This window comes from Myodes glareolus, chromosome 10 (assembly GCF_982192425.1).
Source record: "Myodes glareolus chromosome 10, mMyoGla1.1, whole genome shotgun sequence".
In the NCBI taxonomy this organism is placed as follows: domain Eukaryota; kingdom Metazoa; phylum Chordata; class Mammalia; order Rodentia; family Cricetidae; genus Myodes; species Myodes glareolus.
In genome coordinates this window covers 28,360,036-28,375,208 of record NC_142035.1, presented here as the reverse complement: position 1 = coordinate 28,375,208, position 15,173 = coordinate 28,360,036, and the positions used below count along the sequence as shown (strand labels likewise).

The 15,173-nt window shown below is 45.8% G+C and overlaps 1 protein-coding gene across 2 annotated transcripts; it reads left to right on the top strand.

Annotated features, from left to right (window-relative positions):
- The first annotated feature begins 1,862 nt into the window (after positions 1 to 1,862).
- On the top strand, positions 1,863 to 8,846 carry LOC148120598 (sperm motility kinase X-like). 2 transcript variants are annotated; one of them, XM_087911133.1, is made up of 7 exons: positions 1,863 to 2,071; positions 4,001 to 5,916; positions 6,430 to 6,520; positions 6,896 to 7,565; positions 7,879 to 8,078; positions 8,170 to 8,394; positions 8,682 to 8,846. In XM_087911133.1, the coding sequence occupies exons 2-3, from the start codon at positions 4,028 to 4,030 to the stop codon at positions 6,461 to 6,463; spliced, it is 1,923 nt and encodes a 640-aa protein (XP_087767259.1). In that variant the 5' UTR covers positions 1,863 to 2,071; positions 4,001 to 4,027; the 3' UTR covers positions 6,464 to 6,520; positions 6,896 to 7,565; positions 7,879 to 8,078; positions 8,170 to 8,394; positions 8,682 to 8,846. The 2 variants fall into 2 exon arrangements, with proteins under 2 accessions (XP_087767259.1, XP_087767260.1); XM_087911134.1 differs by lacking the exon at positions 8,170 to 8,394.
- The last annotated feature ends 6,327 nt before the right edge of the window (positions 8,847 to 15,173 follow it).

The following is a 15,173-nucleotide window of genomic DNA, read 5'->3' as shown; positions in this document are numbered from 1 at the left end:
AGAAACAAGACAAGATTCTTGTGACCTCAGTTTCTTTAAAAACACAGACTTGCTCTTTGAATGTGTTTTTGTGTTCCTCCTAGGTGTAGTTGGCAGGAGTGGGTTCATTTTAGATTACTCTCTGTGGCTGGCGAGGGTTATTTATATGCCTCTATGAAAAGCATGCTTCTTCCACATGCAGCTTGTCCTTGCAATGTATCCTTACTTGGGTGACTCTTCTTAGCCCTCAGAGTATGAACTGTCTGATGCTCTGAGTAGAGTTGGCTGTTGTACAAGACGCTCATCCTCTTACTGGCTCTGTTCTTCCAGGTCCCACCAATTCGAGAGCATTAGCAGTTGGGGTTCTACATTGGGTGAAAAGGCTTTTGTTGTTGCTGCTCATGGTTCCCCAGGAAAAGTCACTCAACAACCATGCTGGTCTTGAACCCACGCAATACTAGGAAAGTCTTGGACATTCCATCTTCTTTGTCAGCTTCTCAGGCAGCAGCTACTGAAAGGCTTGAGCCACCAGAGCCAACTTAGAGGCATGACAACAATTCTGCCTCCCAGCCTAAATCTCTGCTTGATTGACACTATTTAACCATCAAAGTAAAGCTCTGGTCCAGGCTTAGTGCTGCTCTATTCTCTGTTTGGGGGAAGCTGTGCTCCAACTCTTCCTCTCAGTCCCACAGACATTGGTAACTTTTCCCGGGGTGTCTTGGGAAACAGAACATTTTGTTATAGGAGCACAGTGCCAGCGACAGGCTACCATACTTTCAATACCAATCCAGCTTTGAACAGAGGAATGAAAATGTTGAGTGTAGATGTGTTGAGGTTGGCAGCTCACAGTGACTCAGTTTTCATCTGGAGTCCACTCTGGCTCAAAGGTCATTTGAGTTCAAGCTTTCTGCCTTGCTTGCTCCAGTATCTCTGAGGGCTGTGAGAAAGTTCTCATTAAGCCCATGGGAAAGAGCATTTTGCCATGAGGAAAGAACACACTGTCTACTAGGAAGAATACTGCTGATGCCAAACCTTAGGGCACATCCAGACAGAAGAAACTGCTTGCTCAAGGACAGGAGTGGTTTGGTGGTTAGATGTCGGCTCTGCTGTGCTGTGCTTTGTTCTGCTTTTGTGTGTCAGCCGGCTCTGAAATAAACTTGCTGCCATCCAGAGTAAGCTGGCAGTCCCCTGAATCTATCCTGAGTTTTCTGTCTCAATTTCTCTCAATCTCACATTTTTTTAGCCTCAGCCCTCCTTCCAGACAGCCTGACTGACTTTGTTAGAGCAGGCTGTGATTGAGGTCTGTAGCAGCCGGATGTTACCACAGTGTTTTTGTTCCTACTTTCACACACCATTGAAACATCCTCTGAGCTCGCTTTCTTATGGTGGATGTCAGAGTCTATACCCAGGAAAGCATAGAGCTTTGGGGGCCTGTGTTATTGTCGTTACCATTTCTGTTGTCATTACTCTTAAAGTGAAGCTGGTCCTTGCTTTGGTTTGTTTGTGAAATGTCCCCTGTAGACTCTCGTGTTTGAACTTGTGGTCCCCGGTAGGTGACACTGTCTTGGGAAGTTGGGGTCTAGCTTTAGGAGGTGGGGTCTAGCTCCAGGAAGCAGTTTGTTGGCCTGATGTTAGAGGTGGGGTGACCACCAGCACAGTGTAAGCAGCCACATGCTAACACCCTCCCCTCCTGTTCCATGCTTTCCTTGTTCCCTCAATGTGTGAGCCAAAATAAAGCCTTCCTTATGCTGCTCCCTGTTGGGCACTCGGTAGCAGTGACTGCAGAGTAGCTAACAGTCCTTTAGGACAGGAGTGCGCCCATGCCTCCTTGGTCCATGTCTTGCTCTGATGTCACAAGAAGCCAGTGTGAGGAATGACTGACACACATGCATATAATGCACTGCCTAGGGCTGGTTTTTGTCCTTCTTACGCAGAGAGCTGTTTGGTGGTGATCTGTGGGACCTGGACGTTGGTGAAAGATTTGGACTCGGATATTGGTGAACGATTTGGACTTGGATATTGGTGAACGATTTGGACTCGGATGTTGGTGAAGTTTGGGACGTGGATGCTGGTGACCTGTTGTGCTTGACCTGTGAGTCTCCTCTCACTTTGCTCCTTGTGCTTTGTGGGTATTGGTTTTAGTTTCTTCATTTTACTTTTTGTAATTTATGTTTCTGGTTTTAGATTTCAATTTTTACATACTTTAAATTTTCTTTGTTAACTACCCTCAATTTTTCTAAAGACTCATTTCCTTTGTCTCTTTTTTTTTTACTTTGCAAAGTTTCTGTTAGTAAATATTAAGTATAAAAACTAAATAAATTCGTGGTGACATTTCTATATATGCACACGATGTACTTTGATAATCTTTCCCTACTAATATGCTTGTCCCCCTCCTCTTTCCCCCTCACATCCCTAATCATTTTACTATCAGGCCCCCTCCCTGACCTGTGATTCCAGATTTGAAAGCAAATGTCTCTGTGTGACCGGCTTGTATACACAAAAGAATGATTTCCATTTCCATGCATTTTTCCCTGAAAAATGACAGTTTCACTCTTTCCAGCTGAGTGTGTGACTGTGGCCCCTCTGTTTCTGCATGGCGCTGTTATTCAGTTGGCGTAGGTTGCAGCCCTCACGTGATGGATTTTGTGCGAAGCAGTAAGTGCTCTTACTAAGGACTGTCACATCTGTGTTCACTAAGGATGTTGGTTACACCTTTCTCTTGTTCCTGTATCCCCTGATTTTGGTACTCTGTAGTACAGGCTCATAGGACAATTCTGAAAGTAGCCTCCCCCTTTTTATTTCATGGAATAGTCTGAGAAGTATCAGCGTCAATTCTTCTTTAAAGATCTGATAGAAATCACCGAGTTTCTCTGGTCCTGGGCCTCTTTCATGTTCATCAAGAGATTATTTTAAATTACTATTTCAATTTTGTTACTTTTTTTGTTCTTTAAATAAGTTTTTTGAAAATTTCATACAATATATTTTGATCATATTTATCCCTTCCTCCAACACTTCCCAGATCCTCCACTCTCCCCTTCCTACCGCCCATACTTGTGTCTTTTTGGTTTTGGCCATAAGTATAGTTTCTGTTGTCCGTATACTCTTGGATATATGGCCTTCTGCTGGAGAGTGATCTGTCCACCTTAACAGATGTTAAGCAGCCACAACATTAAGAGATGTTCTACCTCCCCAGGAAACTATCACTTATCAATAGCTCGTCAGGAGTGTGACTTCCACCCTCCCTCCTCATGCTGAGAGTTTTGTCTGGAGTGAGCTCACGCAGGTCACAGTGCTGTAGGGCAGATGGGAACGTGCCCTGCTTGGTCCAGAAAATGCTTCTGTGTTGTCATTCACTGTGTCTGGCTCTGACCATCTTTCAATGTAGGTGTTTTGTAGCCTCTTTGTTGAGTTTTGGTAGCTAATGTGTGTCTAGAAGTTTGTCTAATCTAGATTTTCCCAGTTCACTGGAACTTTTTGTTGTTGTTTTTTGAGACAAGAGTTTCTCTGTAGCTTTGGAGCCTGCCCTGAAACTCACTCTGTAGACTAGGCTGGCCTCGAACTCACAGAGATCCGCCCCCCCCCCCCTGTCTCCCAAGTGCTGGGATTAAAGGCGTTCACCACTACCGCCTGGCTCACTGGAACATTTTAAAGACATTCCCTAGTGATTGTCTGGATTTCAGTTGTATTTCTGGTAATACTACCTTATTTTATCTCTAATATTAATAACTTGAAACTTAAATATTTCTAGTAGTTATTTTGGCTAAGATTGTATCTGTTATATTTGCCCCTAAAAAAATCAAGTCTTTGTTGCATTGGTCTTTGTATTATTTTGTTCCCATTTCACCCATTTCTGCTCTGAATTTGAGCGTTTCTTCTATTTCTTCTGAGTTTGGCTTGCTCCTGTTTTCCTATTACCTTAACATGTATCATTAGGCTATTTGGGACAGCCATCTTTTTTTACTGCAGCTACAAAGGTTTCTCCTAGACCCACTTTTAATTAAGTTTTATCTTGCATCACTAGTTGGTGTTGATACTACCATCAACAGAGATGAGGAGGTGGCAAAGAATACAAGAGCTAAAGTCCCACCCGTTTGGTGAAAAGGCCTTAACAGAGCATTATGAAATCTTGACAACACTTGGCCGTGGAGGATTCGGGGAAGTAAAACTGGCTAGCCATCTACTCACCCAGACAAGGGTAGCAATAAAAATTCTTCCAAAAGGCAGCAGGAACGCCTTCATCAAATCAGAAATTGAAATTATGAAAAACCTTGACCACCCGAACATTATTAAACTTTTGCACATAATCGACACCACGAATAACATTTACATGGTTATGGAACACGCCACGGGTGGAGAGCTAATGCACAGGATTGTGCAATTCGGCTACCTACCAGAAGAGGAGTCCCTGAGGCTATTTAAACAGTTGGTATCTGCCCTCAAATACTGTCACCAAAAAGGGATCGCCCACAGAGATTTAAAACCACAAAATATTCTGGTGGACCACAAAGGAAATATAAAACTTAGTGATTTCAGTTTAGGCACCAAACTTATCATGGGACAGAGGCTGGCAGCTTTCTGTGGGACCCTCCCTTATTGTGCCCCAGAACTGTTTGAAGGGAAAGGCTACAATGGCTTTGCAATTGACATCTGGAGTTTAGGTGTTGTGCTCTACCATATGTCCACAGGGTGCCTGCCTTTCCAGGGAAATACTTATACTGTACTGAAGCAGAAGATCATGGCAGGGAAGTACTCTCTCCAATTCAACCTGTCACCAGAGCTCTGGGACATGATCGCCAAGTTATTAACTGTAAACCCTGGACAAAGACCAAGAATAAATGACGTTCAAAGCTTTCCATGGCTAAAGCATGGCAGTGAAGGTTCTTCCAGTTCCTTCAGAGAGAGCGCCGACAGCCACCCAGACCCCACTGTAATGGTCATCATGGGTGTAATGGGATATAAACGACGAGAGATAAAGGAAGCTTTACAGGAGAAGAAGTTTGATCAGGTGATGGCTACCTATTTGATACTTAGGCAACAGTCACCCTGGGAGGACAGCTTTATAAAACAACTTAAGCCCAGGTGTTCTGATCAATCCTTGGATCTTACAGGGCCTCCCATGATGCCAAAAGTGCCCATGAAGAGGGGGTCTAGTGTCCCTACACTTGCCACCTTCAATTTGCCCCCTCTATGTGAAAACCCTGAGACTGGCAGAAAGTATAGAAGGAGGTACAGTATGCCTCCCACCCTGAAATGCCCAGGCGAGAAGCCAGCCCCCATTTGCAGAATCTGCCTCCATGTCCTTGAGGCTCCCTTCATGAGTAGCTCCTGGGGGGATACAGAAAGCAGCAACACCTCAGATGGGATATGTACCCTAATGTCTTCAGTGTACGCACCACCAGAAACTCACTGTAACCAGTCATCTCTGGATGTGTCCAAAGCTGACACCAACAATTCAGTGATCAAGGTGTCCTCACGGAATGTTTTATCTCATCACGCCTTTACGGAGAAAGTCCAGTGTGAGAAAATCAACACGCCAGGTGAAAAGATGATCCCATCTCTCCCCCAAATCTCACCTCAGGAGGAGCTCAGGGAGCAGCCCCACAGTATGACTGCAGCTGGTCCAAAGAACAACATGACCTCACGGGATAGACCACCTCCATTCTCCAGCAAGGAGGCCCAGGGTGAGGGTTCCACTGAACAAGAAAAAAACCTCAGCCCATCCTCCCCAGAAACACCCCAGGGACGCATCAAGAGTCAGCGACAAATTGCACCCAGAGTCCCTTTTAAAAGGCAGGTTTGGAAGAACATACAGAGTAGGATTATTAAAGGACTGAGAAGTTTATGTTGTTGTCTGCCGACCGAAAAGAGGGAGCACCTAGGCAACAATAAAATCTTGCCTGTGAGCTATATGTGCTGTGGAGGCAGCCACGGTAACAGGTAGGTGAAGAGGTTACAATGCACTTCTGCATCTAGGCCCCACCTTTTAAAATGATGTCTTTTTCTTTGAAGAAAAAATATTTACTGTATTTGTGTGGAAGTTAACTTGCAGGAGTCAGTTCTGGCTTTATACCATGTGGGTCCTGGGGAATGGATTAAAGTCCCCTGGCTTGGTGTCAAGTGCCTTTACTCACTAAGCTGTTTCCTGGACTAAATATGCTTTTAAATAAACAGATTATAAACACACCCATTTGAGGGGTTTGTCGACAATATATTATCACACAAATCCCACAGTATCCTTCCTAAAAGACTTGCCCTAGATGTAGGCAGATAGCAGAGGACAGTGGCCCAAGGCTGGGCAAGGATGTGGGAGAAGGGTTGGTGGAGGGAATGATGCGGACAGGCTCTCAGGAGGAATCAGACTAAGGGCCCAGCACAGCCCAGAGCCAGCACAGTCAAAGGGAAGTCCTGCATGTTTCTCCTAAGAGGCCACTTTCTTGTGTCTGTTTCAAGTGCTGTTGGAGGCACTGTGCTTCCTGGAAGCTGATGCCGGGGAGTGGAGAGCACCGTGCTGAGGATGCTTGCAGGCACAAGAGAGAGCCAGGTAAGAAGTTCAGATGGCTGTGTGCCCGTGGGAAACTGGGTCCACAGCAGCTGAAACTAAAGGCAAAGCATTCCTGTGTCTGCAGATGAAGACTGGAGAGGACAGGGCATGCCATGCCCTTCTCAGATCACCTGGGACGCTGAGGACAGAGAAAGGGTTCTGGGAGGCAGGTCTGAGCTCATGACCATCCTGACTGTCCCCTCTAGGTAGATTCGTAACGACAGGTGGTGCCACAGTTGTGCCAACAAAGTGAAGTGCTCCGTGGAACTCAGATATCCTGTAAACAGGGATCCACGGAGTGCTGGTGACCATCAGGAAAACAAGCCTCAGAAGACCTTCCATGCAGAGATGGTCAGCCCAGTTTCCTGTCCCCAGGGGTACCTGTCAGTCATTAGAAGAGGGAGCGCCACAGAAGCAGAGGACCCCCAGAGAGCATGACCAGTTTGTATGTGTTCAAGATGAATATTGCTGACCAGCTTGGAGCCAGAAACAGAAGAATGAGATTACAGGAAGTGTCCATCTTGTGCTCATAGGGAAGGTAGAGTGTACAGGAACAGGTGAGTCCATTGGTTATGGTGCAGCTCTCAGCACCACCCTAGCTCATTAGACAGCTTGCTTCCTACACCCACCAAGATCCAGAAATCTTCACAACTCACCCTGACACTATTATTGGTGCTTGTTGCTTTGCAACCTGAGTCATGTCCTTGGATGCATTCTTCTGTACTATGTATCTGAACAGATAGGCACACACACACACACACACACACACACACACACACACACCTCCCAATGTAACTCGTGCACAGTTGACACTAGTGAAGTTTGCTTGAACTAGAGATGACTTCCATTCCAAACAAGGTAGTTTTCATACTTCATATGATTTCCCCTCCTGGAAGCGCCTCAAAATTCCTCTAACTCACCATGTGCCTGTCTCCATCCCAACCCCAAAGACTTACCACCCTGTTCTACTGCTTCACAGGAGCCATGTGCAGCCAGCATATGCCATGGTGTGCACGTTGCCCCAGGGCATCCGGTCGTGTGCAAGGTGAGGCCCAACAGCTGTGTGTTGAGTGGAAGCAAGGTGAAGACTGGAATGTGTGACGGTTGAACTCAGAAGGAGTTGGTTCCAGGAATGGTCATGGATGAGAATCTGTTGGTGGGAAAACAATGGAGACCCCCTGTCTGACAGTGAGGGTGTTCATTTGGGCAACTCACAGTCTCCTGCCACATTCCCAACTTCTGGGAAGCGGTCAGATTCATACCCCTCCTTAGACCCACACTCTAGTACGCCCCAAGATATTATTTTCAACAGTATCTCACACAAAGATCTAAGGTGTTTTCCTTCTGACACTCTGTAGGGACATTGACATTGCTGAAGATTTATGGTCCCAGGTCAGCAAAGACTGGTGCCTTCGCAGCCTGTGTGACCCTATGCTGGGCTACCAAAGAGACTCTTGGGAATACACTCAGAAGCCTGAGTCCAGCTTTGCCTGCATGGTCCTTGGGGCAGGAGATGCCTGTCAAACCCTAACACATTGGATGGAAGAGGGACACACAGGTGATGTTTCCTTCCGTGGGGAAGGCGTGATTGGTTCCAGGTGACGGACAACTGAACACTTGGTAATCTTACCAAAATACCTTGTTTTCAGGTCTCCTCGATGGAAGAGGGTCTTTCTGATTGAAAGAGAAGTTGGGCCCGAGCCAGAGACTTAAAAAAGATGGTCTGAGATGAAAAAGAGAAAAAATCTGCTGACCCAGACAGCACCCAGGCCCTTGTACTAACCCCTTGTTGTGTGGAAACAGTGTCTGAGGCAGCTCAGAGACTTTCCTCACTGAGGGCGATGCCTCTCTGTCCTGGCAGGAGTCGTGTGAGGGTGAGGTGCTGCTCAGTCCCCTGCATCTACTGTATGGAGTCCGCTGTTGTTACTGTTCCCTTGATCACCTAGGAGGGACACTGCTTCCCCATCAGACAGATGGTCAGCTACAAGGGACAGACATACAAAACACTCATGGCCGCTTTGGGGGCTTTTTATACTGGGTCCTCTTCTAGAGAGTGGCATCCCTGATTCCTGGAGAACTGAACCATGAAGGCAGCCTCTAATAAAAGGTTCTAGGTAGCAAAAGCTGAGTGACTGCTGATTTTTATGCATTGTGTGTCTAGGTGAAGAGCAGCCGCCGAGGATGTCCCCAGAGAGCTGGGCATAAGATTGCTCTGCAGAAGTGTTGCCAAGAAAGTCACAGGCACCAGACAAGAAGACATTTGACACAAATAATTCTGAATAAAGAAATCATTTTCTCTTCTCTAATAAACTTCTTTATATATCTAAACAATAAACTATTGTCCTGATTTTTGTCTATATAAAGATTCTGATACTGGAATGAGCATGTCTTTCTTCTGAATGCACCATTTCTCCCTGTGCTGAGAGCAGCACTAATTCTCCATGAAGCACTCTTCCTCCTCCATACTGTCATCCACATCCTAGAACATCTCTCCATCCTGCTGTTAGCACTAATGGAGATTTTTGCTTTAGGCTCCACATATGCAGTATTTCCCCTTTAAGGGTTATTTTCTTAGCATAACGTCCTTCAAGTTGACCACAAGTCTCAGCACAGCCAGCACAGGTCATCTGGCAGGTCTGGTCTTGGTTTCATGAGGGATCCTGTACTATGCTGTATCAGTTCATCCCTTCCTGCACACTGGTTGACTGCTTAGCTTGGCTGTCAAGAATAGGTCTCTGGTACATGGGGCAGTACAGAAGTCTCTGACATCCTGTCCTTCTTCCCTCTGTGGTGTACCCAATGTTAGGATGAAAGCAAACAGGATCTCCAGGCAAAAGTTGGGAGCATAAAGGTGAGGGTGGGGAGGGGAAGGGGAGAGAGGGGAGAAGAGAGGATTGGGGAGAGCTTGGAGTGTGGTATGGTTGAGATGGAGGAAGGACTGATATGGGAGCAGGGAAGAAGATATCTTAATTAAGGGAGTCATTTTGGGGTTGGCAAGAGACTTGGCTCTAGAGGGGTTCCCAAGTGTCCACAGGGATGTCCCCAGCTAGGACCCAGGGCAGTGGAGGAGAGGGTGCCTGAACTGGCCTTGTCCCGTAGTCAGACTGATGACTATCTTGAATATCACCATAGAACCTTCGTCCGGCGACAGATGGAGATAGAGACAGAGACACACATCGGAGCATTGGACTGAGCTCCCAAGGTCCAGTTGAAGAGCAGAAGGAGGGAGAATATGAGCAAGCAAGTCAGGACCACGAGGGGTTGGCCCACCCACTGAGATAGTGTGCCTGAGCTATTGGGAGCCCACCAAATCCAGCTGGACTGGGGCTGAAAGAGCATGAGATCAAACTGGACCCTCTGAATATGGCTGACAATTGGGGCAGACTGAGAAGCCAATGATAATGGCACTGGGATTTGTCTCTACTGCATGTACTGGCTTTTTGGGATCCTATTCTACTTGGATGCATACCTTCCTAAGCTTGGATGTAAGGTGGAAGACTTTGGACTTCCCACAGGGCAGGATACCTTCCCCTCTCTCAGGACTGGGGGAGAGGCTGTGTGGGAGAGCAGGAGAGAAGTGGGAGGAGGGGAGGAAATGGAAATTTTGATTGGTATTATTTATAAAGTAATAAAAAAAATCTGCTGAAAAAATAAAAATAAAATAAAAGACAACCAAAAAAAAGATACGACAGAATATGACTTCCTCAAGCAACCCATATTTCACTGCAAATCCTTACTTCAGCCAGAGAATCTATATTAATGAGGAGCAGCAATTAATTTCTCTGATTTATTTGTGTATTCTGATAAGAATGCCAATTTTAAAACAGTTGTAATATCTCATTTGTTTTTCGGCACATGTGAAATAACTGACTTATTAATTTTATTAGCTAAGCTTTCACTAGTTGCTACCACCCAACTTAGCTTTAAAGAACTTACGGGGGAAATTTTATTAGAACCAAAATGTTGCCACCTCTATAATCTTTACAGATCATCCCTCCCCCCCAAACAGCCCCTTTCCCTTAGATACAATGCTTGCAGAAAAAAAGTTAATCTAAATATTAGCCCATAGAAATTATCACAATTAAATAACAATTAAAAATAACACTGTTGGGCACTGCCCTGGGATCAGAGGAGGAAGAATTGTTCAGTCCAGTGCCACCATAGACCGAGCAGGACAAGGAGACCCACACACAAGCCTGACATAGTCTGCCCTGGACTCTGAGGAGAAAACATGGGTTGCCTATGGAGCCAGGCAGATGGGCACTAATATATGGTATGGTATGGTATGGTAAGGGAGAGAGAGGGAGAGAGAGAGAAAGAGAGAGAGAGAGAGAGAAAGAGAGAGAGAGAGAGAGAGAGAGAGAGAGAATGGTTCATGTCCTGTGGAGTGCGGCATACGTGAAGAGATGAAAGCAGTAAGCAACCAGTTGAAGTGGGGGGCTTGATTGTCACTCGGGGTTGTGGTGATGTCTGGCGCTGGTCTGTTGCTGGGGCCCATGTCTAGGTTCATCGCCCTGATAAAGCAGTGGTCTGTGTTGCTGCCTTTGCTCCTGATACCACCGAAGAGCAATAGGATAGGGCTGTACAGAGTTGTCCCTACCCCCTCTGACTGCAATGCTAAGGAGAACGGGTCCTGCCCCTCACTGGCCGAAGCAGTCAGGAGAGAGGATCCTACCCCACCTCACCTGAGTAACATTGGAGTTGACCCTGTGGCAGGGGCAAGGAAGAGCTGGCCCCGAGGGCACGAGGGAAGCAGGCCGTGCCTGCCATGTGGTATAGGAAAGATGCCTCCCTCAAACCTCATCACCTGCAATAGGTGGGATACCTGGTCCCACTCCTCCCGCATCAACTGCAGCACTCAGGAGAACAAGCCCTGTGCCTCGCCGGGGAAGCACGGTAGAGCCGATCCTATAAACGGGTTCGTGTGAGCCATAACAAAGGGCATGAGAGTGGCATAGGCGGTGGCACCTCTCTCGTCTGCTGTGTAGTAATGGGGGTGAGGAAAAGATGCCCACTAACTACAGCTGGTGAGGGAGCTGACCCTCCCCTTTACCAGCTGCAATGCTCAGGGTAGCCATCCTGCTCTAGACCACACAGTAGAACTGATCCTGTTGACGGGAGGCAGGGCTGAGCAGGCCTGAGAATGCTACCTGTGAGAGATCTGGCCCCACTCCTAAACTGTCATATGACGGCATGGGTGGGGGAGAGATGCCCTCCCACCCAGCCTCTCTACGCCTGAGCGGGAGAGCTGGCCCTGAAGTCATGGATGTAGGCGAGCGGCTTCTGTCTTTCACCAGCTGCTAGGCTCCAGAGAGCGGCCCCCGAGCCTCGCCTGGGCAAGACAGTAGAGCTGTCACTGAAGATGCTGGCATGGGAGAGCCAACCCTGAGGACATGAAAGCAGAACTGGCCCCACCCTTGTTCGTTGCTGCAAGGGGTGAACTGGCCAGGGCAATGCTGGAGAGCGCACCCTGGTGGTAAGGACGGGGAGAGCTGGAGGATGACCTGCCACTACCCAGGTGGAGAACCAGGGTTATGGGTTGAGTCTCCCCAACATCTACCCCATATACTGTGATAGTCTATGGATGTAGATTTTGATAGTACTAGAAGATATAATCTCATAGCAAACTAGCTTAATATCTGGTTTTTATATTCAGTCCCCTCTTGTAATTACATTGTTCCCTGAGCCTTAGAAACAGTAGCTGCTTAGTTACATTCGCATCCATAAAATTCAGTGTGAGGGTGTGCATTGCACATGTGCAGGTGCTCCTGCGCACAGAAGGAAGTCAAAAGCCAGCTATCCCCTTGAAAGCCAGCATGTGAATGATAGCGCCCAACTGGTTTCTCTCCCGCCACTTTGGGGACGGGAGGATCAAGCTCCTGCAACCCAGCCTCTACCTTTGCTCCGAGCCATCTTACTGGCACCGCGTCCATACTCTTTAAAGTTCTGCAGTGCAGCAATGAGAATACTGCGCCCTCCAGTCAGCACGGGGGACACCTAGCCATGCTTTGGTATATGACTTCATACGTACGTGCCTTGCAGTCCTATGAACTGTTGGTCAGAAAGCTGAGAATTCCCCCATATGTGGATTTCACTACCTGCTTATTACATCTTTAATCAGAATGTCGAATAGGAATCTTTTCTGACTGAGGGCAGGTTTGCCTTTGCTCACTGTCCCTGTCTCTTCTGCTTCTAGTCCTTTTTATTTCTCTCTAACAACCTTTGCAGAAAAAAATGAACATTATGAAGCAAAGTCTTATCTGAGGTAACTGAGACAATATATCTACCCATATTTCAGTGCCTCTTGCCCAGGGTGAGATAATTCTTGTACTAAAGCAGAGAACAGCCTTTTGTCCTTAGCTTGTCTACATGCTGCCATTCACATCCATGAGACTGACAGGACTCTAGTGTGTGGGGTTTATGGAGCTACTGCTTCTGGAGTGCATGTCAATAGTCATGACAAATGAACAGGAACTCTTGTCCCCTCCCTTCTCTGTTTTCTCTCCCCTTATCTAAGGATAAAAATTTCCTTAAAGTCGATGGTTTCTCCTAAAAAAATGGAATCTAGGACTGCCTTGAAAAAACATAAATTACAGAGAATAAAGCAGTTTATTTTATCATGCTGACTACATATTTCCTATGATACAATTTTGACTCAACAATGCATCAGAAATTGAAAGCAGTTTTCCCAGAACAGACCTAAACACTGTTCATTGGAAAACTCCTCAGCTTTTAGAGAGAAGAATCAGCTTTTAGCCATTTAGTATTCACCTTTGATATGAAAGACTTCTATCAAATGTTCTGTATCAAAGACTTAGTCTGGAAAGTTTGGAAATGGCCTAGCCAGTGGACTAACCCATAATATATTTATGAATTTATATTATTGTTAGTGGGTTGTAGAGTTATGTGGTTGAGCCTGCTAGGAGGAAACTGACCACAGACCCCTCGGAAGGGAAGATCTTGTGTCAGCCTCCATATTCTCTACACTTCTCAGCTACCATGGGATTCGTAGAATCAGTTCACCGGGACGCCTCTGTCATAACGTTGTGCTGCACCTCAGGCCAAAGGAAATGAAGCCGGATAACTATGGATACACATCTCTGAGGCTGTGAACCAAAATTAGAATTTTCCTCTTTGAATTGTTTCCCAGGCAATTTGTTGTGTAATTTTGCATATCACCATAGAACCTTCATCTGGCGATGGATGGAGATAGAGACAGAGACCCACATTGGAACACTGGACTTAACTCCCTAGGTCCAAATGAGAAGCAGATGGAGGAAGAACATGAGCAAGAAAGGCAGGACCAGAGGGAACCTTCATCTAACGATAGATGGAGATAGAGACGGAGACCCACATTGGAGCACTGGACTGAGCCCCCAAGGTCCAAATGAGGAGCAGAAGGAGGGAGAATATGAAAAAGGAAATCAGGACCGCAAGGGGTGCGTTCACCCTCTGATACAAGGGGACTGATCGAATGAGAGCTCACCAAGGCCAGCTGGACTGGGACTGAACGAGCATGTGATCAAACCGGAGTCTCTGAATATAGCTGACATGGGGGCTGACTGAGAAGCCATTGACAATGGCACTGGGTCTTGTTTTGTCTGCATGTACTGGCTTTTTGGGATCCTAGTCTGGTTGGATGCTCACCTTCCTAGACCTGGAGGGAGAGGGGAGGAACTTGAACTTCCCATAGGGCAGGAAACCCTGACTGCTCTTTGGACTGGAGAGGGAGGAGGAGAGGGAGTGGTGGGGGAGGAGAGGGAGTGGAGGGAAAGGGAGGGTATGGGGAGGAGGGGAGGAAGTGGAAATTTTTATAAACAAACAAACAAATAAATTTAAAAAAATAAAAATCCAATACAACCCACGGTAAAAACAAACCTCAGATTGATACTTAAAGATAGAATGCAAAGAAGAACAGAGTTTAGTAAGATATTAGTAAGAAAGATTTTAGTACAAATATTTTCATAATTTTATAAATCTCTGCCCAACTATCCTAACCCTACCCAGCTTCAACTTAACCACGGCCTCATCTAATATAAGATAGAAATGTTACAGTTTCTATCTGGGGTGTCCCCAGAAGTCCAGTACGACACATGGGAAGCAGTGGCAGGACTTTGATCACTGGTGGGCGTGTGCTACTTGCACTGCCTTTCAGAACCAAGGACTTCATTCTCTATGGGTTTTTCTCTCTCTACTTCTCTATTTATAAGAGATTTCATGCCAAAAGAAAACTCTTGAATCTTCTACTTTGGAACTACATAAAGTTTCTATCTCTTCATCTTCCATACATCCAGCATAGATTCCATATTCAGATATGGAAAATCATAAACTTGGGTATAAAGTATATTTACTATATAAATCTAACAATCATCATCAATAAAAATTATAAACTATAAAAAAGAAAATGTAAAAGATGGATACCTAGAATTCACTTCAAATTTGTTTATTCCCTTCCCAATATATTATTAATATATTTAATTAATATAATTAATGTAACTAAATATATTAACTATTTAATCAACAGTAAAAAAAATCATGAAGATGCTGAATCAGGAGGCTGGTCAATCTTATTTCCTAAAATGTCCAGTGAGTAGATATGAGCTCTGTTTAAGAGGTAATTGGTGCATTGTATAGCATTTGTCTACTAAAGACA

Coding starts and splice junctions, on each gene's coding strand:
- LOC148120598 (XM_087911134.1), top strand. CDS start 4,028: ATGAGGAGGTGGCAAAGAATACAAGAGCTAAAGTCCCACCCGTTTGGT. Junction 5,917..6,429: donor GGAGGCAGCCACGGTAACAG/GTAGGTGAAGAG, acceptor GTCTGTTTCAAG/TGCTGTTGGAGGCACTGTGC.